This window comes from Trichomycterus rosablanca, chromosome 5 (genome assembly GCF_030014385.1).
Source record: "Trichomycterus rosablanca isolate fTriRos1 chromosome 5, fTriRos1.hap1, whole genome shotgun sequence".
Lineage (NCBI taxonomy): Eukaryota > Metazoa > Chordata > Actinopteri > Siluriformes > Trichomycteridae > Trichomycterus > Trichomycterus rosablanca.
The window spans coordinates 47726999-47751584 of record NC_085992.1 but is presented as its reverse complement, the minus strand read 5'-3'; the positions used below and the strand labels follow the sequence as shown (position 1 = coordinate 47751584).

The following is a 24586-nucleotide window of genomic DNA, read 5'->3' as shown; positions in this document are numbered from 1 at the left end:
ACCACGAAGGTAACTTGGGGCTGGTCCATTTTTGGCTTTGTAGACGAGCATCAGTGTTTTAAACTGAATGCGATTGCGAACTGAATTTATTTAGGTGGTGGATGGTTCTCAGCACTGCAGTGACACTGACATGGTGGTGGTGTGTTCGTGTGTGTTGTGCTGGTATGAGTGGATAAGACGCAGCAGTGCTGCTGGAGTTTTTAAACACCTCACTGTCACTGCTGGACTGAGAATCGTCCACCAACCAAAAATATTTCCAGCCAACAGCGCCCCGTGGGCAGCGTCCTGTGACCACTGATGAAAGTCTAGAAGATGATCAAATCAAACTGCAGCAATAGATAAGCAATCGTCTCTTTACAATCTACAAGGTGGACCACTTAGGTAGGAGTGTCTAATAGAGTGGACAGTGAGTGGACACGGTGTACAAAAACATTTTTATTCTTCTATTTCAGTGACATAATTCTGCTCTTGTCATCAACTGCATGCTGGAATGCCAGCTTTCTGGACCAGAGGTAAGTGCGGATTTTTTTTTCTAGTGGATTACACCCTATTTACCAATGTTTTGACTAGTTATATTTCATCATCTCATTGTGATTTTAACCTCTTACACAGTGTCCTTAGTGGTACAAGGTACAAGAGATGTAAATGCATGAGGAACAATGGTAGCCTAGAGGGTATTGCTTTGGGCTTTCAATTGCTAGGTTGTGGGTTAGAATCCCAACTCTTCCATGCAGCCCGTGTTTGTCACTTAACTCTGTCGGTACTATGGCTGACCCGGCTCTCTGACCCCAGCTTCCAAACAAGCTGGAAAAAGAACTTCATGGTACTGTACACATGTATGTGTGTATATATGACCAATAAAGACATTACCGGTGTGGCCAGAGAACAGCCTTTCCTTAACATGTCAACTAAGATGTTACTATCGTGCTGGCACTCAACTTGATACTGTTTAAAAAAAGTTGATTAGAACTGATTAGACTGATTCACACTCAGACTAGCTGCTGTACACCATCTCTACTTTAATAAATATGATTGATTGTGAAACTGTAAATAATTTAATTACATGTGTTTGAAGATATGTGCAAAGATTTATATTGTAGTACTTTGTTAATCATTAATAAAAGATAAAGAAAACAGACTGTTGGATTTGTGGTTAGTATTTTGACTAGTAGGCAAGAACAGGAGTCAAATTGTGTGTTTATAGTAGAAAAATCACATGTTCATATGTCTGCTCCAGCTTACGCTCATGCATGTGAACACTTGTCTCTAGTTCTTGATCGGTCCCATAAAAGAGCTAAACTTATTTCAGCTAAACGATGACTGGATTAATATCTGTTAATGTCGAATGACCTTAAAAAACATTCTTATTTTTATTAATAATATCTGCACAATGCTGTCCTTAGTGTCCTATTGTTCACATGATCTGCTTTGATAAAAAGCGGACCAACTTGCAAATCAGATTATTTGGTTATGTAACACACAGCTGGAGTCATTTTCTCTCAGTGTGTGTTTTATGACTTGGAAGAAAAACGTCCCTCTAGGGCTATAATCCTAACTATTTTGTTACAATGGCCTCTTATGCTTCTAACAATGTGGGTTTAGAGAAATCTTGAACACTGTTCTAATCAGACGCCAAGATGAAGCTTAGAAACGTCCTTCATCTTGCCACTTTATGTAATTTCTGATGCACTACAGGTCTGCGCCTCTGTGTTAGCTTCATGCTTTTGTATTTCTCCTTATCTGAGTGTGCTGTAACTAGATCTCTGACCTCTGCTTGTCGAGATCCTGGTGTTGATTATGCCAGAGTTGACCTGTGTGTGTAATGGCTTAACTCCTCCTTGTTTGTACTGAAAATTGAAACCTACATCATCTTCTCAGAGCAGAAACATTATCAACAATGGAAAAATGAGGCCTCACCTCGAGCCTGCCAATAGGTTCTAGTCATCAACCAACCAAGCCGGGGGGTTTAGCCAGGGTTTAGTCTAACCGCAGACTAAGGCTGTAGCTGCACGCATTCAGTTTAAAACAATGATGCTTGTCTACAAAGCCAAAAATGGACCAGCACCAAGCTACCTTAGAGATCATTCTATACCCTGCAATCTTCAAGCCACTAGTCTTGCTTGTCTTGATCCTTTACCCAGAACTTAAAGAAGACATGATTTAAGGATCTTTTTTGTACTAGCACCCAAGTGGTGGAACGAACATTCCCTGTCCATTCATACATCTAAGTCTCTCACGGTTTTCAGGGTGACTTTACTAAGCACTTAGGCTGAGCAATAACATGCACTTACTGACCTTCTAATGGCATCAGAAAAAAACCTTCGTTAAATGTTGTTAAATGCCAAAAATATAAATGAAAACCACATAATCAAACCCTCAATCACCCAGCAAGGTCCTATATTCAACCAACAATCCATCCAACAAATCAATACGGTCCAGTCATTAAACAGCCTCTGGCCAGCACATTTAGCAATTAACCCACCATTATGGTCCAAAACACAACAACCATCCAGAAGGGTCTACTCAACATCTCAACTAACCCCTAATGATCTCACTCAACTATCAAACTAACATGTCTGATCATTAACCACTGCACCAACCAATGAACCTGCCATCCAGTCATCCAAAATTATGCTGAAGACAGTCAACCTGTAGGAACTAGTCTACAATCTACAACAAACAGCAGGGTCTAACCAACATGCACTGTTACGTTTTTAAGCAACCAGCCGGTTCTAGTCTTCAATCAACACCTCTAATTTATAATCAACCTATCCAACTATTGGGTCTTGTTCTTATCAAAGCTGTTTTGTCATGGAGGATTAAAGCAGTGAATAGTTTCTGTCTTCATCTAACATTACATGATCAACTGATCATTTAGCCATAGTGCTACTCAAACTGTGATCTTGCAGATCTGTAAAGCCCAGCATTTCCTGGTGGATCCAGACTCAATGATCTTGTGATGTTACTAAATCTTTGCTTATTCAGTCTTTAACTGCTCGCCTAAATGGTAACTAGGCCAGGTAAACGAAGAACAGTTCATAACAGTTGGCAGCTCTTGATCTTGATTGCTTTGGTCTTCGAATATTTGTTGCAATGCTTTATGGTTTGAGACTTGTCATGAAAACCATAAATTCAGTGTATTACATGTTTACTAGTGATCTTAGAATGTTACCCCCACTGTATGCAACCATGGGCATTTAAAAATGTTAAAACTTTTTTTTTATTAGGTAACAGTAGTGATTGGCCGATTTAGATTCTTTTTAAATGACTTCTTACTGTTTTCACAGTGATGATGGCCATTTTAAAACCAACCCCAAAGTGCCTGGCATCGACCTGAACTCCGTCAGGCTTTTGTTTGAGATACTGATGAAACCGGCTTACTCACGGCTGCTGGAGCAGGTATGAAGCTTGACCCTGTGTGTTATTGTGACTGTATGTGTATCACCTTGGGTATTCCATGTTTACACACCACACCACAGCTTACAGTCTAGTACAAACAGACTGGTTTGGAAAATATACTATATGACCATAAATATGTGAACACCTGACCATGAGCTTGTTGAATATCCCATTCCAAAGCCATAAACCTTTGTTGCTGTAATAACCTCGACTCTTCTAGGAAGGCTTTACACAAGGTTTTAAGTGTATCCCAGCTTAGTGTATTTTTTGCATTTTTACCCAATATTACTCCCAATCTAGTTGTATCTAATCAGCTGATTTCATTTTACTTCCTCTCTACTGTTTTTGACTTCCACGCATGACTGAGGAAAGCTGTGACTAACACACGCCCCCTCCAACACGTGTGCAGTAGCCGACTGCATTTTTTTACCTGCATGAGGCAGGTTTATATTGCTCTCAGTCTTGCATATGGAGAGTCACACACTGTAAACACATCCCAAAAATCAGTTATGAGGAATCCTCTTCGGCATCCAAAACGACGCGCGAGCCAATCATTGTCCGTATAGGCGCCCAGCCTGCCAGTAGCAGAGCTGAGATTCAAACTTGTGAGTTAGGATGTCCGGCAAGCTTATAGTCAGGTGTCCATGTTCACTTTTGTCCACATTTGGCTATATAGTGTATATACACCAGTGAAGCATAACATGATGAGCACTGACAGGTGAAGTGAATAACACTGATTATCTCTTCATCACGGCACCTGTTAGTGGAACATTTTATCCTCAAAGTTGATGTTAGAAGCAGGAAAAATGGGCGAGCGGGAGGATCTGAGTGAGTTTGACAAGGACCACATTGTGATGACTAGACGACTGGGTCAGAGCATCTTCAAAACTGCAGCTCTTGTGGGGTGTTTCCGGTCTGCAGTGGTCAGTATGTCAGTAAGTGGTCCAAGGAAGGAACAGTGGTAAACCTGCGACAGGGTCATGGGCAGCCAAGACTCATCGATGCACGTGGAGCGAAGGCTGGTCCGTGTGGTCCGATCCAACAGACGAGCTACTGTTTTGGCAGCAGAAGGGGGACCAACACAATATTAGAAAGGTGGTCATAATGTTATGCCTGATCGGTGTATGCTGTAAGGTTCTTTGTGTATGAATATATAACACCATTAAACCCTAAAGCTGTCTAATATTGGCTGTGTGTGTTTCTAGACCACAAAGAGCTTTGAGAGTCTTCTGATTCCTCAGCTTCCCTGTTCTCCTCCGGATGTAGAGGCCATGCGCATCTACCTGATCCTCTCCGAATGTCCAGCTCTGCATGACTCCAAAAACTACATCTCCCTCACCATCCCCCTGGCTATGGCCATTCTCAGACTGGACGCCAACCCCAGCAAAGTGCTGGGTAAGATATCCCAATTTCCAGTCTTTCTCTGTTATGGTTTTGCTTTGTTAAGCAATTGTTTGGCCCCTGAGCATGGCCCTTAACCGTTAATTGCTTGCACTGTATTTGGTCACGGATATACAGTGTATCACAAAAGTGAGTACACCCCTCACATTTCTGCAGATATTTAAGTATATCTTTTCATGGGACAACACTGACAAAATGACACTTTGACACAATGAAAAGTAGTCTGTGTGCAGCTTATATAACAGTGTAAATTTATTCTTCCCTCAAAATAACTCAATATACAGCCATTAATGTCTAAACCACCGGCAACAAAAGTGAGTACACCCCTTAGTGAAAGTTCCTGAAGTGTCAATATTTTGTGTGGCCACCATTATTTCCCAGAACTGCCTTAACTCTCCTGGGCATGGAGTTTACCAGAGCTTCACAGGTTGCCACTGGAATGCTTTTCCACTCCTCCATGACGACATCACGGAGCTGGCGGATATTCGAGACTTTGCGCTCCTCCACCTTCCGCTTGAGGATGCCCCAAAGATGTTCTATTGGGTTTAGGTCTGGAGACATGCTTGGCCAGTCCATCACCTTTACCCTCAGCCTCTTCAATAAAGCAGTGGTCGTCTTAGAGGTGTGTTTGGGGTCATTATCATGCTGGAACACTGCCCTGCGACCCAGTTTCCGGAGGGAGGGGATCATGCTCTGCTTCAGTATTTCACAGTACATATTGGAGTTCATGTGTCCCTCAATGAAATGTAACTCCCCAACACCTGCTGCACTCATGCAGCCCCAGATCATGGCATTCCCACCACCATGCTTGACTGTAGGCATGACACACTTATCTTTGTACTCCTCACCTGATTGCCGCCACACATGCTTGAGACCATCTGAACCAAATAAATTAATCTTGGTCTCATCAGACCATAGGACATGGTTCCAGTAATCCATGTCCTTTGTTGACATGTCTTCAGCAAACTGTTTGTGGGCTTTTTTGTGTAGAGACTTCAGAAGAGGCTTCCTTCTGGGGTGACAGCCATGCAGACCAATTTGATGTAGTGTGCGGCGTATGGTCTGAGCACTGACAGGCTGACCCCCCACCTTTTCAATCTCTGCAGCAATGCTGACAGCACTCCTGCGCCTATCTTTCAAAGACAGCAGTTGGATGTGACGCTGAGCACGTGCACTCAGCTTCTTTGGACGACCAACGCGAGGTCTGTTCTGAGTGGACCCTGCTCTTTTAAAACGCTGGATGATCTTGGCCACTGTGCTGCAGCTCAGTTTCAGGGTGTTGGCAATCTTCTTGTAGCCTTGGCCATCTTCATGTAGCACAACAATTCGTCTTTTAAGATCCTCAGAGAGTTCTTTGCCATGAGGTGCCATGTTGGAACTTTCAGTGACCAGTATGAGAGAGTGTGAGAGCTGTACTACTAAATTGAACACACATGCTCCCTATGCACACCTGAGACCTAGTAACACTAACAAATCACATGACATTTTGGAGGGAAAATGACAAGCAGTGCTCAATTTGGACATTTAGGGGTGTAGTCTCTTAGGGGTGTACTCACTTTTGTTGCCGGTGGTTTAGACATTAATGGCTGTATATTGAGTTATTTTGAGGGAAGAATAAATTTACACTGTTATATAAGCTGCACACAGACTACTTTTCATTGTGTCAAAGTGTCATTTTGTCAGTGTTGTCCCATGAAAAGATATACTTAAATATCTGCAGAAATGTGAGGGGTGTACTCACTTTTGTGATACACTGTACATCACTTTGGATAGAAATTGTTTGCTAAATAATGCAAATATAATCTACTCCAGCTTTTTTTTCAGGGTTTGGGTGAAAATGTTCCTTTCCCCCCGTTTTGTCATTAGATAACTGGTGGTCACTGCTTGACTGTGAGGTCTTCTCCAGACTGGTGGAGATGTACAAGAGTATTGTGGTGTTTCTGCTCACTGGTGGCAAGGCGCTTCTCATCCCTGTGTTTCTGGAGAGCTACATCAATGCTACACTCAAACTGCTGGAGAAACTGCACAAGGTAAGCAAACCTTTATCAGTAAAGCTTTCAGTCATTCACATGTGTGATGTCTAGTCCACAGTGATCAGGACAATTCATGGATAGGCGTGTACCTCTTTTGTAGATTTATGTAGTGTGTAGTAACTGGATAAAATTAAACTTCATTTTTTATTTTTGTTCAACACTAAATCTAGTAACACACACACTTAGCTACTCAAAATGTGTTTTGGTCAATCTCAGGTGACTGGAAGATGGTTGTATATAAGTAACAGGACTGAGTTTTTAACTTAGAATTACTAAATACATACAATATAGCAGCGTGGAGTTCATGCTAAAAGCACATTTCACACCTGTGTTAATGTGACGGGACAATAAAAGTGATTTGATGAGGAATGTATGGATATATTATTAATTCATTCATTTATTGATTCTCCAGTTTACCACCGATTTATCCTGGTCAGGGTCACGGTTGCCCAGCTTACCCAGAATCGCTGGGTGCATTGCAATACACCCCCCTGGAGCTTGTGGCCGGTTGGTCGTCCTATAGGGAGTGGCTCTCTTCTAATACATATACAATCATGTCTGCATGTAGACGTCTAACCAGCCGATCCCAGCGATAGTGGGCTAGCACAATTTAGTGGGATAAATATTACTGGGACACAGGGTTGGAATCCTGGCCGGAGCTTTTGGCCGGTTGGGTGTCCTGTAGGGGTTGGTTGAGGCCCCACAATGGATTGACTTAGGGCTGCCGCGATTGGTCGACCTAGTCGATTTTAAGTCGATGCATCGTTTTTAAAACTATGTTTATAAATGATCATTTTTAATTTCTACAACGTTTCCATTCATATAAGCGTTCATATGATTTCCCTCAGCACTACTTGCTGTGTGCAGGACCTCAGTCGTATTTGGTCCAGTCACTGGTTGGCGACATTAAGCTCAGTCTTAAAAAATGAGGCCTGCAGCAGTCAGAGGCCAAAAGCTAAATGTTTTTCAAGACCCAAATCATCAAAAGTTTGGGAATACTTAAAACTGGCACAAAACAAAGAGGTGGTTTGTACACTGTGCAAAGCTTTGATGGTACCACAGCAGCACTAGCGCCATGTTGCACGTCTATATTGTTTCATTAAGCTTCTTAATCGCAGAGATCCTAGAATACCGTATTCCTTAGCGAGTTCAGTTAGGGTGCATTTTTATTTCTATATTGTTTCATTAAGCTTCTTAATCACGGAGATCCTGGAATACCGTATTTCTTAGCAAGTTCAGTTAGACGGCTGTGCACTTTGCTGTGTTGGGTTTGCGATTTTTGTGGTTGCTGCGGCTCTCAAAGCACAAAAAGCTTCTCATGTGAATGCGCCCGAACACTTACCACTTTGTTTACATGGCTGAGAATTTGAAGTGAGTTTTGAGTGAATGTGTAGGTTAGAATCTGGACTCATTCTGTCGTTACTGTACATTGGACTTAATGAGACGTGGCTACATCTAACTATTTTATTTCTGCTATAAGTTTAAGCACTTTGCTTTGCATACGGAACACTATAAACACATGTTGCACTTTGTTTAATATGGAGCACTTGAGAATTAGTTAATATGGACATAAACCCTGATTACATTTAGTTTTGTACCATATTATTATGCCATACAGTTTGTTGTTAAAGTAAAAGAAGCTTAAATGAGAGGAAAATTAATCGTTTAGTTTAATTAACTAACCGATAAAATAGTGTATAGATGAATCAATAGAAAAATAGTCGTTAGTGGCAGTCCTAGATTGACTTCCTGTCCAGGGTGTGTTATTGCAGTGCACTCAGTGATTCTGGGGAAACCACACTCACTCATGATAATGATTTGTGGTTTAGGTGAACCAAAAAGCCCATCATGTGGAGTATAGCAGCTTCTACATTCCTGACATCACCAGCCTGGTGGACATCCAGGAAGACTACCTCAAATGGTTCTTGAGCAAAGCTGAGATCGTGAGTTAATCCTCCTCGCAGTAGCTCTCTTTTTATTTCTGTCATTATCCCCCCACCCCTGGTTGTGCTAGGCTGCTCCAATTTATGTCATGTGATGTATTTGTTAGTGTAGGATTGGTTCCTTTGCTTTCCGCCTCCCTCCAGACTTCCAGTAAAATGTCCTCCTGCTGCCCACCACAACCACACTCATTAAACTGTCTGCAAATGAATTACTGTCTTTCGTGAATGAGCACAACTGGATGCCATAAAATGAATGTTTGAACAGAAACTTTAATATAATTAATCCAGTCGTATCTGTTGTTTCTTTTATTGTCCTACAGAAACTGAGATCTCATCCAGTGCAGGTAGGTTGAGTCATGGACAGCCCTGATGCTGGGTACTACATATACTGTGCTTGAAGTGTTAACAGTAATAGAGTTAATGCAGAGTGATGTTTCCTTTCAGGGCTCTTTCATGTTATGTGCCTATCCATTCATATTAAACGCTCAAGCCAAGACAACCATGCTGCAGACTGATGCTGAGCTGCAGATGCAGGTAAAAGAACACGTTATTTAATATCCAAACAACTTCACCTGCTAATCAAAGAGGCTCTCTCATTAAAACTAATTAATGGAAGCTTGAGCTTGTATAATTTTAGTAATAATTTGGGCTCTACTAAATTTTACGGAATATGTGCTTAATTTCATGGTCCTCTTTTTTTAAATATCACAGATTTCACAGATTTTTAAAGAAGTTTAAATTACACTCGTAAATTAAATGATAGAATAAATGGAAGCTACAACACACAGCACAGCTACCTTAACAGTTGAATGTAAACCATGTTACCTGAGTCATGTTTTTAGCTGCTTTAGACTTTGACATCTTGGACATTTTGACGAAGCGCTTGCTAACTGAATTGCTGTAGGATTGCTAGGATGCCTCATAGTGCAGCTTAACCAGTAAACGTGAGACACTTAAACGCTACGTGACTGAAAAACATTAAATCGCTAAACACAAAGCTTACATAATAGATTTCACAGCAATGGCTAATTTCACAGTCCATGACACACTTTTCATGGCCGGGAATTAAGTAGGGCTCTAGTGATAATGTGTACATCTTCTGTGCTTGACTTGGGCTACAGTGCTCCAGTACAAGTAAGTCCAGACTATGAAAGCTACTGGAAGGCACCTTGAGCAGTTATTGTAACAAGGCGGGTCACGCCTCACCACTGAGGTGGCAAGTGCAGCCCCATTTTTGCGAGAACAGATGGTGATAAACCCATAAACCCATGATGTGCACAATGCTTAACCATGGTAAAGCTATCCGCAGCCCAAAGCTATCCGCAGCCCAAAGTGCAGGATGCTTAACCATGGCAAAGCTGTGGCTATACTGCGGCTGAAGAGCCACAAACAAAAATAAAACTACAAAATAAAGAGAGTCCAAAACAACTAAATGAGTAAAAGAAACAAAAGGACCAACTGAAATCTGCAGCTCTAAGCGGGGAGATGATAGACAAGTACATACGTAGAGTAGCAGATATCACATCCCACACGCTTACCCAGAAATAGAAACATTCGCATGAAACATTCAATTAATATTATTAATAATAGTAATATTAATATTATTATTGGTATTTTTAATGATTGCGTAGCACTGTCACCTTGCAGCAAGAAGGTCCTGGGTTGGATTCCCAGGTGGAGCGGTCCGGGGCCTTTCTGTGGAGCTCCGGTTTTCTTCTACAGTACAAAGACATGCAAGTGAGGTGAACTGGGGATACAAAATTGTCCATGACTGTGTTTGACATTAAAAACTTGAACAGATAAATCTTGTGTAATGAGTAACGTTCCTGTCATGAATGTAACCAAAGTGTGTAAGACATGATGTTAAAATCCTAATAAAATCAATCAAGTGAACATTATTATTATTGTTGTTATTAATAACATTATCATCATAAGGTTTTTATAATCAGGAAGTCGTTATGGGGTGCTGTAAATACGGGAACTATTTCCAGAATTCCCTGATCCTAAGAAGTTTGCTTTATGCTCATTAATAGAAAAACGGACGTCACCATCTTTAACTGTCTTTCCTTAATTTATCATTTTAGATGGCAGTGAGTGGTGCCAACCTGCACAACGTCTTCATGCTGTTGACACTAGAACCCTTGTTGGCACAAAACCCTTTCCTTGTACTCCATGTGCGTCGGGATCACTTGGTCAGCGATGCACTGCGTGAGCTGACCGTCTACAATGACGTGGACCTGAAAAAGCCCTTAAAGGTAAGACTCTTAATTAAAATAAGGTTCAAATAAGTTACAATTATTACAGTTATTACAGCTAAAGGTTTTAAATACATAAACATACTAAAGAAAGAGCCAGACAGACAGAGAGACAAATGAGAGAGATTATTTTTTGAGTCTCAGACTCTTTATAAACCCATTTTGTAGGTCATCTTTGACGGAGAGGAGGCGGTGGATGCAGGAGGAGTCACTAAGGAGTTCTTCTTGTTGCTGCTTAAGGAGCTGATGGATCCAGTCTATGGCATGTTTACCCATTACCCAGAGTCCAACCTGCTCTGGTTCTCTGATAAAGTGAGCTAAACACAAGTCCAAGTTGCTTTAATAGTTGTTTATAAATTGATTGCACATAAAGGAGCTGTTCAAAACCTTGTTCATCTTCATGGCCTTAGCACTCAAAACAGATGCAATACCAAAGTGAAAGATGACAAAAGCAGTTACAAGCACACAATAATCGGATAAATGCAAGACATTTTTAGCCGTATATGATTAAGGATACATGCACCCATGTAGCTGCTAAATGTTGGTTAAGAATGCATTTTGCTGATGTTCAGATCTCGGCACTGCTACAGGTCAGCTGGGTGCCATCTAGCAGACACAATTGGCTAATGTCTGCAGACAGAATTGGTTTCCAGGCTGCTGTTTTGTATGGGGGTTGTTGGTGTGAGGGGTTTGGGTTATTAACGCTGTGTTGCCCAGGGCCCCTGTTCAGAAAGTGTAGAAGCGCAGAGATCAGGGCATGGCTCTCTGTTTGCAATGCTGACCTCAGTTGCAATTCCAAGTATGAGTATGGGTGAATAATAAGGGATTGGTGGACTGCGCACACATCGGAGGGAGTGTAGGTAAGGTGAATACACACCCTCTTTGGACTCTGTCTGAATTGGCTGCGCTAAATTGGAAGGAAAAGGGGGTGAAATGCATAAAAAGATAATCAAAGAAAAAAAGAATGCATTTTGCTTTGCTGCATTGTGAATGTACCATCATACTGGCGACTGCCCACGTGTAAACTTGTTACTGGAAGACAGTTTAGTTCTGACTATGGGTTTGAAATAGGATGTCCAAGAAGATCATGGGCAGGTGTCCATATACATTTGGCCATATTGTGTCGATCGATGCTGCACTGCACCCCTCATTTAAACAGCTATTTTAATTACCCTGACGCTAATCTTCTCTCAGTAGTGTTGCAGCACCAGTCATTAGTATCTAATGTCAGAGTGGATTAGCGTAGATCAGCTCTTTTTCCTGGAAGAGCGAGTACTATGGTGGATTTGCAAAAACACACTTGACTCTGATCACTGCTGTTGTATATACAAAACACGGTGTTCTATTAATGGGGCCACTTGTTACTGTCTGTAAAGGTCACATGTCCTGTCTAAGACCTCTTAAAAGCAGCCATTAAACACTATTTTCCAGCTATATGTTCTCTCTGTGACTGTAGATTGTTGGTTTAGCCATGCTTGAGGTGTAAACAGCCTGATTGGCCATGTCTAAAGGGTGGCGTGCAATTACAGCCTAGCCATTGGGAGGTGTACTTATCAGTGCCCTCTTAGTGCTTGTCCCAAGCCCAGATAAGAATAAGGAGGGTTGCATCAGGAAGGGCATTCTGTATAAAAACTGTGATCCCTAAAATCTGTTACAACTAAATACAGGTAGCCCAAATTATAAAGAAAGATAAAATAAGCAGACAGAAACATAATACCTATCTTGCCATAAAATGACACATACGTGTTAAACATGGCATTAAAATAAGATAAGATAAGATAAGATAAGATAGCCTTTTATTATCCCACAGGGGGAAATTTGTAGTGTTTCAGCAGCTTTCAAGAATACAAAAAATAGAAAATTACAAAATGTTTACATGTATGTACACATATACTAAATAGTAAGAATATATAAAAATTACAAAAATAAACAGTTAAACCAAATATTGCAGTTATTAGAAATATTGCACGAAGTACAGCAGTAAAGTGCAAAGTTACAAAAAATTACAAAAGTAAAAATTACAAAAATATAAACAGTATTTATAGATGAAGTTAACCAAAATCCAAATAAATAAATAAATAACCCCAAAAATAAATGAATAGGCGCCAAGGTGGCGCAGCGGGATATTCCGCTAGCACACCAGCGCCGAGATTCTGAACTCCTCGGTTGCCATCGGTCGGCTGGGCACCATCTAGCGGGCACAATTGGCAGTGCCTGCAGTAGACACGTTTCTGCTAAGGTGGGATGACCAGACTTTGTGGGTGGGGTCTTATCGAAATATCGCAATATACCCACCTCGACTGCAATCAGGGATCCCCCAGCAGCGGAAAACAAATTAACTACACTAAATTGGAAGAAAGTGGGAGAAAATGCATAAATTAAGGGTACACTATTATTAGTAGGAGCTATTACTCTGTAGACATTTGTAGCTCCGCCCTCAATTTTTGGTCTATTTTTGGTTGACCGGTTAATGACAAATCAATGAGATCCCTAGTGGACATTTGAGAAAAACAAAATGCGCCCAATTTAAAATGACCATTTTTAAATTTTGTCTTTTTTTTCTTTTAATGTGCACTACATTGAAGAGAATCCACTGGTGCTTCACTGCACCTGATATGAAGTGAAAATGAAGATAGTAATAATAGTAGTAATAATCATAATAATAGAATGTTAAATTAATATAATGTATAATAATATAATATAGTACTATAATAGCCTCCATTGCAAATAATTTACAAACTTTTTGTTAACAATAACCCAATCCAACAGGAGCAATTTACAATGAACGAGTGGTTTTCTCCAAAAACAGGAGCTGTTTTTTCCTTGTTTTTCACTCAGTGTGTGTTAGGCCCACACTGCTCATTAGTACTTAAGTAAACATCCATTCTACAGCCAAGTAAAGCTTTCTGTCTGGAGATAAAAATGCTTTGTGAGCTTGTTTTGACTTTGTGGTTTAATTGTTTGTACCACAGTGTTTCGTGGAACACAACTGGTTCCATTTGATCGGGATCATCTGTGGTCTGGCCATCTACAACTCCACCGTGGTGGATCTGCACTTCCCTCTTGTTCTTTATAAGAAGCTTCTAGATGTGACTCCTGTTCTGGATGACCTGAAGGAGCTGTCGCCAACCGAGGGCAGGTAACTAAAACCTTGTTCAAGTAAAAAACATTGTTTTAATATTTTCTTTTAAAATAGCTTTGGGACTTTCCAATCAAACTGTATATACAGAGAAATAATAATAATAATAATAATACGAAGGATCTTCTTGGTTGGAAGCAGTGAGGGTGGGAGGAGTAGTAATCCGTCGTGTCTGAGAGACACTTACCGTCCGAATTTAGCTCCATCTGATTTCCACCTTTTTGGATGCTCAAAGAAGCTTTAAGGAGAAGAAGATTTTCATGTGATGATGATGTAAAAGCAGCGCTGCATCAGTGGCTACACGCTCAACCACAAAAATTTTTTGCTGATGGCATCGGTAGGTGATCATTTAGAAAAGTGATATCATTTGTTTTTAAAACTCTTAATAAATAGAGTTTAAAAAGTGTGGAAACTTTTTGAAGAACCCACGTAATAATAGTAATATTATTTTGTCAAAATCAGATATTTGTCAGATATTTTAAAAAGAAACATTTCTCAATGCAAGACAATTTAGTTTAGCAGATGGTTTTGGGACTTTTTAGCATATGTATCACTCATATGGACAGGTGTGATAATGAGATATACTAACAAAATCTCTAATCTGTCTTCATCACAGGAGTCTCCAGCAGCTGTTGGATTATAAGGGAGACAATATTGAGGACACCTTCTGTCTCAACTTTGCTGTAAGTTGCCATGTCCTTAGTAAGGATGCAAATTTGTACACATTTTTTAGCATTCACTGAATAACGTCATAAGTGGATCAGAATCAGAATCATTTTATCTGCCAAGTGCATCTTCACATGTGAGGAATTTGAGTTGGTGTAAACTGGTGGTAATCAAAATACTACAGAAAAAAAACATCATATATGAGAGAATACAGAATATATACAGAAGTCCAGTGTAATATAACAGAAAATAATTGTGGTGCATATGAGGTTATTTTATTTAGGGTCCAGGGTCATGTTCATAAGACTGCAGCCGGGAAAAAAATTGGTTTGTGGCGAGAGGTTTTGGTCAGAATATTCCTCTGCCTCTTATCAGAGGGAAGTGTTTTAAAAAGATTGTGTCCAGGTATAATACCCAGGTATACACCGACGAGGCATAACATTATGACCACTGACAGGTGAAGTAAATAACACTGATTATCTCTTCATCACGGCACCTGTTAGTGGGGGGGATATATCAGGCAGCAAGTGAACATTTAATCCTCAAAGTTGATGTTAGAAGCAGGAAAAATGGGCGAGCGTGAGGATCTGAGCGAGTTTTACAAGGACCAACTTGTGATGGGTAGACGACTGGGTCAGAGCATCTCCAAAACTGCAGCTCTTGTGGGGTGTTCCCGGTCTGCAGTGGTCAGTATCTATCGAAGGTGGTCCAAGGAAGGAACAGTGGTAAACCGGCGACAGGGTCAATCGGCGGCCAAGGCTCATTGATGAATGTGGGGAGCGAAGGCTGGCCCGTGTGGTTCGATCCAACAGACGAGCTACTGTAGCTCAAACTGCTGAAGAAGTTAATGCTGGTTCTGATAGAAGGTGCCAGAACACACTGTGCATCACAGTTGCAGTCTGTTTTGGCAGCAAAAGGGGGACCAACACAATATTAGGAAGATGGTCATAATGTAATGCCTGATCGGTGTATAAGTTCCACACAGATTGACATGTGCCGATATTAACATGCACTCAGTTCCATACTGGTGCTTTAGTTTGTGCTTTTAATGTGTAATAGATTAAACGTTCATTATTATAGAAAGCAGAACTGGGGCTGCTCGTTGAAGATGGGTAAGAATGTGGGTTTACATTAGCACTCTGACTCTGTAGCGATCTGAAGCTTTGCTGTCAAGTGGACTCAAGTATTAGCTGATGGAAATGAATTGAAATGATGTTTTTTTAACCAACAGCTTAAATGAATCAGCGAATTCTTTGTTGGGTATTGGTTAACATGTTAATCATTGAGATCCCTAATCGAAATTAAGTGGCACCTTTTTAATTGCATTTTGTTGTCATAGTGTCATAGCTGTGGTTATTTATGTGACTTTCAACATAAATAAGCTTGATTTAAAAGCACAAGTTTTAGTAATTGGGCTCTGTTTCATTTGGTTTCTGTTTTTGAACATAAAAAGAAAAAAACACACTACCCAATGTGGCTAAAATGCACAATCCTGCCCTACACAGTCCATCACCTGAATAATATCTAACTTTGTGATCCTATAGTGTAGTTTTCCACTGGTAGATGGCATAGATTGGGATTGATCTTGTACTGTGATATTTCTCACGCCCTCTTTGACCTGCTACGTTCATTATGTCAGCATTATTACAGTGTGAAAACAGACTTGCTTTTGTAATTGGATTCCTACAAACTGATCCTGTATCGTAGGTGCACTTAATACATGTTACAAAAGCATGCACGTTATCTTAGGCAGATGTGCTTCTCTCTTCCAGATTAGCCGAGAGTATTACGGGGTAACTGAGGTGAAAGAGCTGATCCCTGGTGGAGAGAACATTACCGTGGATAAATCCAACAGGTGTGTTTATCAGCCCAGTTTAATTAACATTTACGTTATTCACTGTTCACTGTGCACAGCAGCCTTTATATACTGCCCTCATATAACTGCATGAAACAGACTATGATGTTCCATCCTCTGGTCTAGAGCAGGGATCCCCAACCACATTTATTACCAGGCCGCACAGGTGTCAGCCCTAGGTGGGAGCAGCGTCTTGTTGCATTAATTGAAGCTAATGTTACATCGTTTGTGAGCAATATTATTAAATCCTCCCGGCCCGGCCGGTTTGTGAAATTGTATCTTATATGAATCCGGTCCGTGGTTGGGAAACGCTGGTCTAGAGCTTATAACTATGTCTACAGAGAGATGCAGAGCCACAAAATCTCTCTCTCTCTCTCTCTCTCTCTCTCTCTCTCTCTCTCTCTCTCTCTCTCTCTCTCTCTCTCTCTCTCACACACACACACACACACACACACACACACACACACACACACACACACACACACAGTAAGTTATATATTCCCTAAGGGCACCTAAGGGCGCTTTCACGTGAGCCGTTTTATTTAGCACTTGGGTTGAGCGGTGCGCTAAAACGTCATCAAAGTGACCACGACACGAATCTGCATTTGTGTGAAATAACCATCAAATCCAGTCTGAAAGCTCCACATGTATCTGTGTTTATCTGAATTTTTTCTCACCGTTTTACTTTTAAACTTGTTTTACAGCTCGGGGTGCTGAGAAATTGTGAGAATCAGCTTTTCCAAGAGAGTCTAAAACTCTTATTGTTAAAAAAAAGCTTAACTTGGTTTAATGTATTGAAAGAACGAGACAGGACAGTAAACTTCTCTTCATTATTACTGATCATAAGTTCTCTCCACTAATGAAATTCCTCTCTTGTTGTTTTAGGTCACATTAAGCTTTGTTCAAGCGTTGTTCGTACAGCCTGAGTCGCTTTTACTGCGTCATATCAAACAGTTCTTCTCATTGGAGGATCTTTGAAAGGTCTGAGGCAAACTGGGTAAAAGTTCAAGCTAAGCAACACTGCGGCTTTCGTATGCACAGCTGGTGCAAAAGTGATTTTGCCGCTTCTCATGTGAATGCGCCCTTAATCCTTAGAGCGGAGGACAGGATAATCTCAGAGGATAGTACAATAAACACACACACACACACTGCCAAAATGAAATGGATCTGCTGGCACTTTCACAAAGCGGTCATTTTAATTTCAAGCTTTCTTCAGCTATTTGGAACATGGAGATCTGCCATGTGCTTTCTGTTCTAACTCACCTTACAGCAGGCAGGAATATCAGGGCTTCTCTTCACATGTTCACTAGTCTGCTGCATGCATAATAGCAGCTATATATCACTAGAATGACCACTATAGTGTGTGTGCACATTTGCGTGTTTTTAAGCAATACATTTACCTCTGCCAGGAAGATTTTGGCTAGAGCACAGAGGGGAGAAAGTTCTGGCTGTACCAGCTTCCTGTCAGGTAAACACGTCCACATAAGGCTGCGATACGCTTCCTCAGGAGTGCGCTTGTAAGCAGCCAGAAATGAACCTTGGAAAACACGGAGCTTTCGCTGTTTTTATAAGGAGATTCTCAACGGTATCATTAAAAATAGACAGAGTAGTAAACAAAAAGAGTAATTGGTGAAAGCGCATCTTTTGTGAGACTTTCTAAAACACCTACAAGCCATGAATAGCTTAATAAATTTCTCCCAAACTTAAGTGATCATTTTCTACATAAAGCTGCTTTATAACATTTGACAGCTTAACATTCAACTGAATTGTTTAAATTGTGGTTTTGTTTTTCTTTTGATACTAAATAATTAAACATCATTTTACCACCTCTTTATTCTGGTCAGGGTCACGGTAGGTTCAGCTCTGGGTCTGTCTGAATACCTAGTGATCTCTCTATATAGACACATTCTATGTCGTCATGTGCATGCTCCCAAGAAGAAGGCATGTCTAAATTCTTATATGCTTTAAAATGCTTCTAATCTGACTGAATAATTAGGGAGCGTTTGATGATTCCGTAGCAGTGAAGGCAATCACAGCGTCCAGTGCGGCACAACTTTTCTCACAAAAAATGACAATCATGCTTTTTTTCAAATGTAATAAATTCTCATTCTCATAATTTGTATGAAGGAGCACAAGTGTCGTTTATTTGTAAATTCAGGCTCGTCAGGGACAGTTTAACCGTTTTCTGTACAAGCTGGCATGCTAGCGGGTTGTGCCACCTCAGCCCGTCGGTTTGAATGGCCTGATGCTAACTGTGTTAGCTTAGTGAGCTAAAACTGTGGTGACGTAATCGTAAAGTAGAGCGTCTAAATAATCTGCCTTATGAGTTCGATGTCTTATTAGAATCCTCTCTACTGAGGCAGCTGCACAGGTAGGCAGTAGGCAGCAAGGCAGCTCACTAGGTTTTTAGACAGACCCATTATTGGTTATATCTGGTGTGCTACTGCATTGTGCCAAGTCATTCTGAGTAAGTCGGACCCACTGCTTAGCTGATGTGGGATTCTAGCCCTGTGATCCTATAGCCATTTTATTTACTTGTTTACAATAATGTGCAACATTAATAAATATAATAATATTAATATTGAGGTTAGTCTGTGTTTAAGCTCTTTATCAGTGATATATAGCTGCCGTGGAAATGTTTTGTGTGTGTGTTCCTACTGCAGAGAGGAGTTTGTACAGTCGTACCTGCGCTACGTGTTCACCGACTCAGTAAAGGAGCTGTACTCAGCATTCGCCAGCGGGTTCTTAAAGGTGTGTGGTGGGCGGATCCTCTCCCTGTTTCAGCCCTCTGAGCTCATGGCCATGGTGGTAGGAAACAGCAGCTACAACTGGGAGGAGCTGGAGAAGGTAATACACACACACACATGCGCACACACACACACACGCACATACACTTATTATGTGATGTGTTAACAAGTGTCAGTAATAAGCATATGTGTTTTCTGCTCACTGTACCAGCCATGATAGGTTCCTCCTTTTTTCATTTCACTTACATGGTTTACCTCTATTTTGGGGCGGCACGGTGGCTCGGTGGGTAGCACTGTCGCCTCGCAGCGAAAAGGTCCTGGGTTCGATTCCCAGGTGGAGTGGTCCAGGTCCTTTCTGTGTGGAGTTTGCATGTTCTCCCCGTGTCTGCGTGGGTTTCCTCCGACAGTACAAAGACAAGCGAGTGAGGTGAATCGGAGATACAAAATTGTCCATAACTGTGTTTGACATTAAAAGATTTGAACTGATGAATCTTGTGTAACCAGTAACCTCCTGTCATGAATGTAACCAAAGTGTGATGTTAAAATCCTAATAAATTAATAAACCTCCATTTGGTCCTGGTCAGGGTCATTGTGGGTACAGTGGGTACAATTTCCCTGGCATCATTTGTCATGCCATTTGGGATGCCAGCCCATCTTAGGGCCTCGGCTATTTCCCTTCTGACATAGCCAGTCGTGGCTGTATGTAGACTCCTGCCCGACCAGCCAGTAGCTGCACTGGGAATTTTAAACCCAGATCTCAGTGGTAGTGGAATAGCGTAATTTACCCCTGCGCCAACCAAGTGCCCAAAGTTTATCATGTACTCACTCACTCTCTCACTCACTGACTTAACCGCTTATCCAATTAGGGTCGCGGGGGGGGGGGGTGTGCTGAAACATATCCCAGCTTTTCAATAGGCGCAAGGAACACAGTAACGCCCTGGACAGGGCGCCAGTCCACCGCAGGGCAGACACACACACACACACACACACACACCCATTCACCTATTTGGCAATTCAGTGTCTCCAATTAACCTGACTGCATGTTTTTGGACTGTGGGTGGAAACCGGAGCTCCCGGAGGAAACCCACGCAGACACAGGGAGAACATGCAAACTCCACACAGAAAGGACCCGGACCGCCCCGCCTGGGGATCGAACCCAGGACCTTTTTGCTGTGAGGTGACGGTGCTTAGTATTTTAAAATAAATGCTTAATAATGAATGAATGCAAATTGGATGCAGTAAATCTGAGGATTATTTTATGGCTCATAATGAAGAAGCAGCTTTAGCTTTAGATATCTGTAATGCATGCTGGGAAATCTGTGCTTGAACCAGATCCATGGCAAACCTGTTACATAATTATTCTCCACACCTGTCTGTGTGTGGACGGACCTCTTTCACAGCTCCAGCCAGAATGTAGGAGAGATCTGTGAACACACACACACACACACACACACACACAGTGAAACAGTGAAGAAATTCCATCCTGACGTCAGATGCTTGAGTTCATGGTGATCATGACTAAAACACACCTTGTGTTGTTACTCAGTGCTGTTTTTTAACTACACTATTTCATGCTGTGTGTCTTTCTGTGTGTGTGTGTGTGTGTGTGTGTGTGTGTAGAATGCGAGCTACAAAGGCGAGTTCTCGGCCTCGCACCCCACAGTGCAAATGTTTTGGGAGGTGTTCCATGAGTTTCCTTTGGAGAAGAAAAAGCAGTTCTTGTGTAAGTGAATCAGTGTGTGTTGTGCTGAGATTTTGTACGTTCCCAGGTGGGAATCAGTGTTTAGACGTCTGTTATGTCAGATCCAAACCTACTGTACATGGAACAGTTGTCTCCTGCCAAAGTAAAAAAAATCCAACTGTACCCTTATACTGAGAGTAAATTTGTTTAGAGTTGAGCTGCTCAGGTGGCGCAGCGGTAAAATATGCTAGCACACCAGAGCTGGGATTTCAAATACATCGTATCGAATCTCAGCTCTGCCATCCAGGTGGGCTGGGCGGCCACATGAACAATGATTGGCTGTTGTTCAGGGTGGGACGAGCCGGGCGAGGGTTCCTCATAACTGGTGCAATTATGACCTCTGCTGGCTGATTGATGGTGAATGATGCTGATCAGGGTGTGGCTCTCTGTGCACAAGGCTGATCCGCATATGAACTCGCCTTATGCAGGTGAAAAGAGGCAGTCGCTACTGCGCACGTGTTGGAGGGGGCGTGTGTCAGTTGTGAAGCTCCTCAGTCAGCAGTGGAGGGTTGTATAGGTAGACGTGAAGCGTAAAGCAATCAGGGTAATTGGATACGACCAGATTAGGGAGAAAATTGGGGTAAAAATCAGAGTTGTGACGGCTCACTAACTGCTTCATTCTGGCTGCAGTGTTCCTGACGGGCAGCGACCGGATTCCCATCCACGGCATGTCCAGCCTGCGCATCGTCATCCAGTCCACGTCGGCCGAGGAGAACTTCCTTCCTGTAGCTCACACCTGCTACAACCTGCTGGACCTGCCGTGCTACAGGAGCAAAGAGACGCTGCGCTCCAGGCTCACCCGCGCCATCGAGCAGTACGAGGGATTCAGTCTGGTCTGAGGAGGGCGCTACGCTCTCACACTCTCGCACTTTCACATTAAACTAACAGGAAAGAATGGAGTGGTCTGTTTAGTGGGCATGGCATGTCCAGCTGAGTGGCTCTTTCAGGGTGGGTACGACCCTGTAGAGGCACGCAGACCAAATTCTGAAAATCTGAAATCTGGGCGAATTTGATTGTGGGTTTTTTAGGTTTAAAAAACATGCTGAATTACGAGAGCTGTGCATCTTGTTATTGGACATTTTGCTTTGCGGTTCTATTTTGAGTTCTGGGATCAGTGTAGAACCTGGGCATCGTGCTTTGCTGGGTGGATGTTCTTCAGCCAATGTGTTTTTCTTTACTTTCATGGCTGAGCAACATTAGTGTACAGAGGCGAACTCAAACTTCCCTGCTGCTGGAGATGAAACCAGACCAGCAGTGTGAACAAGCCATTAGCTGGAGGTGGAAGCTTATTCGTTTGGTTGTTTTTTTACTGGTGGAAGTACCATGCATTCCTGATCCACATTGACATTTATCCACTAGCGAATGGCTCTTCTACTTTTATTTCCACCCCATCTTCCCGATCTTGGCTTTAATTTAAAGCGTGCATGCTGATGTGACGTCCAGAATGGAAGCTGATCCTGCTAATGACTGTATAGTGCCACGATAATATGTATACCGTAGACCCGAACTGTTATTTATGGTTAAACAGTGAGGAACTCCTGGTATAATGGAAGTCGCAAGCGTCAGTGTGACTTGTGATGGTGCTGGATTTGTTTGACAGAAGGGATCCAGCAATAACTGGGTGATGAATCTGTTCATGATTTATATGTTTATCGATTTTATTTTATGACTGCTGGCACAAATATGAATTTATCAAATCAGAGAGCTGAATGCTGGTCCTGTCTGATCTCAGTCCAGTACAGTCCACTGATTCCTCTGCTTTTAAAAACCTGATTCAATTCAGTTAATAGTCTAATATATGTATCAAAAGTGTCACCTTTTAGGGTTTTAATGCATGTTTTTTGTGAAAGTTTGTGTGAAAAGCAGTTTTTAAGCTCAGGATTTTGTCCTGAGTACCAATTTCCAGTTCATCTGGAGTTGCTGGAAGTGATCTGTGTGTGGAACTGATCCACTGTTGGTCACTCAGTATTGACGCATTGCTTTTTATTTTAAAATGTATATTATATTATATTCCCATATCTGTTTTTTTCTTTCTAGCTATTTATTCCTCTTTTTCTCCCTGATCTTGTCGTATCCAATGTCTACTGATTACAACCCTTACCTTGCTGCTCCACCCCTGCATTCTCTCCGACACGCCAGCAGCCACTGACCGCTTCTTTTCACCCGCAGCATCGTCGGTCGAGTCTTGCACTCACATTCACCATCAACCGCTCCCTGTGCAGGTGCCTCGACACGCCAGCAGGGGCCAGAATTCAGAATTGCAGCAGCAATGGGGAACCCCTGCTCGACCATTTCACCCCTTTACAGACACAGCCAGTTGTGTCTGTGTAGGTGTGGCTGGTCGATAGCACAGCTGAGATTTTAACTTGAATCTCAGTGTTTGTGAACAAGTGCAGTAGACTTTAGAATCTCTATGTTTATTCTTAATAATATATGGTGATATCTCATTAAAAAACAGTGAATATATTGTTGTGTAGTTCGACTAATTGACCCAGATTGGTTGATTACTGACGAGCACTAATGAAATTATTTATTCTTTTTTTGATTTTCATCAACCTGGATGAGGTGCCAATCTATCACAGGGCTTCAGCCATTCTGCCTAACTCGGACATAACCAGTAGATGCCCAGCCAGCCAAAAGCCCCCCTGAGATTCGAACCTGGGTCTCAGTGGTTGTGGGCTCGTGTAATGGACAACTGTGACACCTGCACTCTTAACATTAAATTACTTAAATTGGAACTAAGAAAATTAGTAATTTTATCTTTTATTTTGCAACAAATCCTTGCACATTAGACATAACGTTAATCATGGTGACAATCAAGACAGAGAGACGACAACATTTTGGGTTTAAAGGTGAAGTCTGTTCTGATGTGCTAAAGTAGAAGAATCACTGAACTGTGCTGGACTTGAGACAGACAAAATCACTCTCAGGCTCTCTTATGTTAAATCCTTTAAATTATTTTTTTAACTCATTTAAATGTTCCTGTGTTCTGATCTAAGCTCTTTATAGGAACGATAAGGTAAATGCAGCATGTAAACGGGTTCTTTTGGTTTGCGAAACGAAGCTCTGCTATTGTTTCTGTACTAGATTAGAATGACTAGATGAAGAAATCACAGCAGTTTCACTCATTTCTTCACACTGGAGTGGGGCTGGGTGATACAGCAAAACGATTTCATGTGTAGACTCTCTATATGCTCTATGCTCTATATGCACTGAATATCCAAAACATTAGGACCAGCCACGAAAATGTGCATATGACAGACCGCCATGGTGAGTATCCACAGACAGGAGGGACAAATTATAAACCATCACAGGCTGTTGAGTGGCCAAGACTTATCCGGTACGGATTAAAAGAAGAGCTGCTGTGGTTCAAATTGCAGATAATTTTAATCCTCGTAACAAGGTGA

At 41.7% G+C, this 24586-nt stretch overlaps 1 protein-coding gene across 3 annotated transcripts in view; it reads left to right on the top strand.

Moving 5' to 3' along the window:
- Positions 1–22074, top strand: part of LOC134315202 (probable E3 ubiquitin-protein ligase HERC3) — a 42751-nt gene extending 20677 nt beyond the window's left edge. Inside the window, exons 11-26 of one of the 3 annotated variants that reach the window (XM_062996242.1) lie at positions 453–512; positions 3288–3399; positions 4605–4794; positions 6667–6830; positions 8663–8776; positions 9097–9120; positions 9221–9310; positions 10424–10513; positions 10861–11031; positions 11200–11343; positions 14004–14170; positions 14787–14853; positions 16609–16691; positions 19355–19538; positions 21059–21161; positions 21810–22074. In XM_062996242.1, the coding sequence (XP_062852312.1) occupies positions 453–512; positions 3288–3399; positions 4605–4794; positions 6667–6830; positions 8663–8776; positions 9097–9120; positions 9221–9310; positions 10424–10513; positions 10861–11031; positions 11200–11343; positions 14004–14170; positions 14787–14853; positions 16609–16691; positions 19355–19538; positions 21059–21161; positions 21810–22018 (1972 nt within the window). In that variant the 3' untranslated portion in view covers positions 22019–22074. Of the gene's footprint in view, positions 1–452; positions 513–612; positions 1024–3287; positions 3400–4604; positions 4795–6666; positions 6831–8662; positions 8777–9096; positions 9121–9220; positions 9311–10423; positions 10514–10860; positions 11032–11199; positions 11344–14003; positions 14171–14786; positions 14854–16608; positions 16692–19354; positions 19539–21058; positions 21162–21809 lie in introns of those variants that run through there. The other 2 variants (XM_062996243.1, XM_062996244.1) reach the window with 2 other exon arrangements.
- Positions 22075–24586: the final 2512 nt, after the last annotated feature.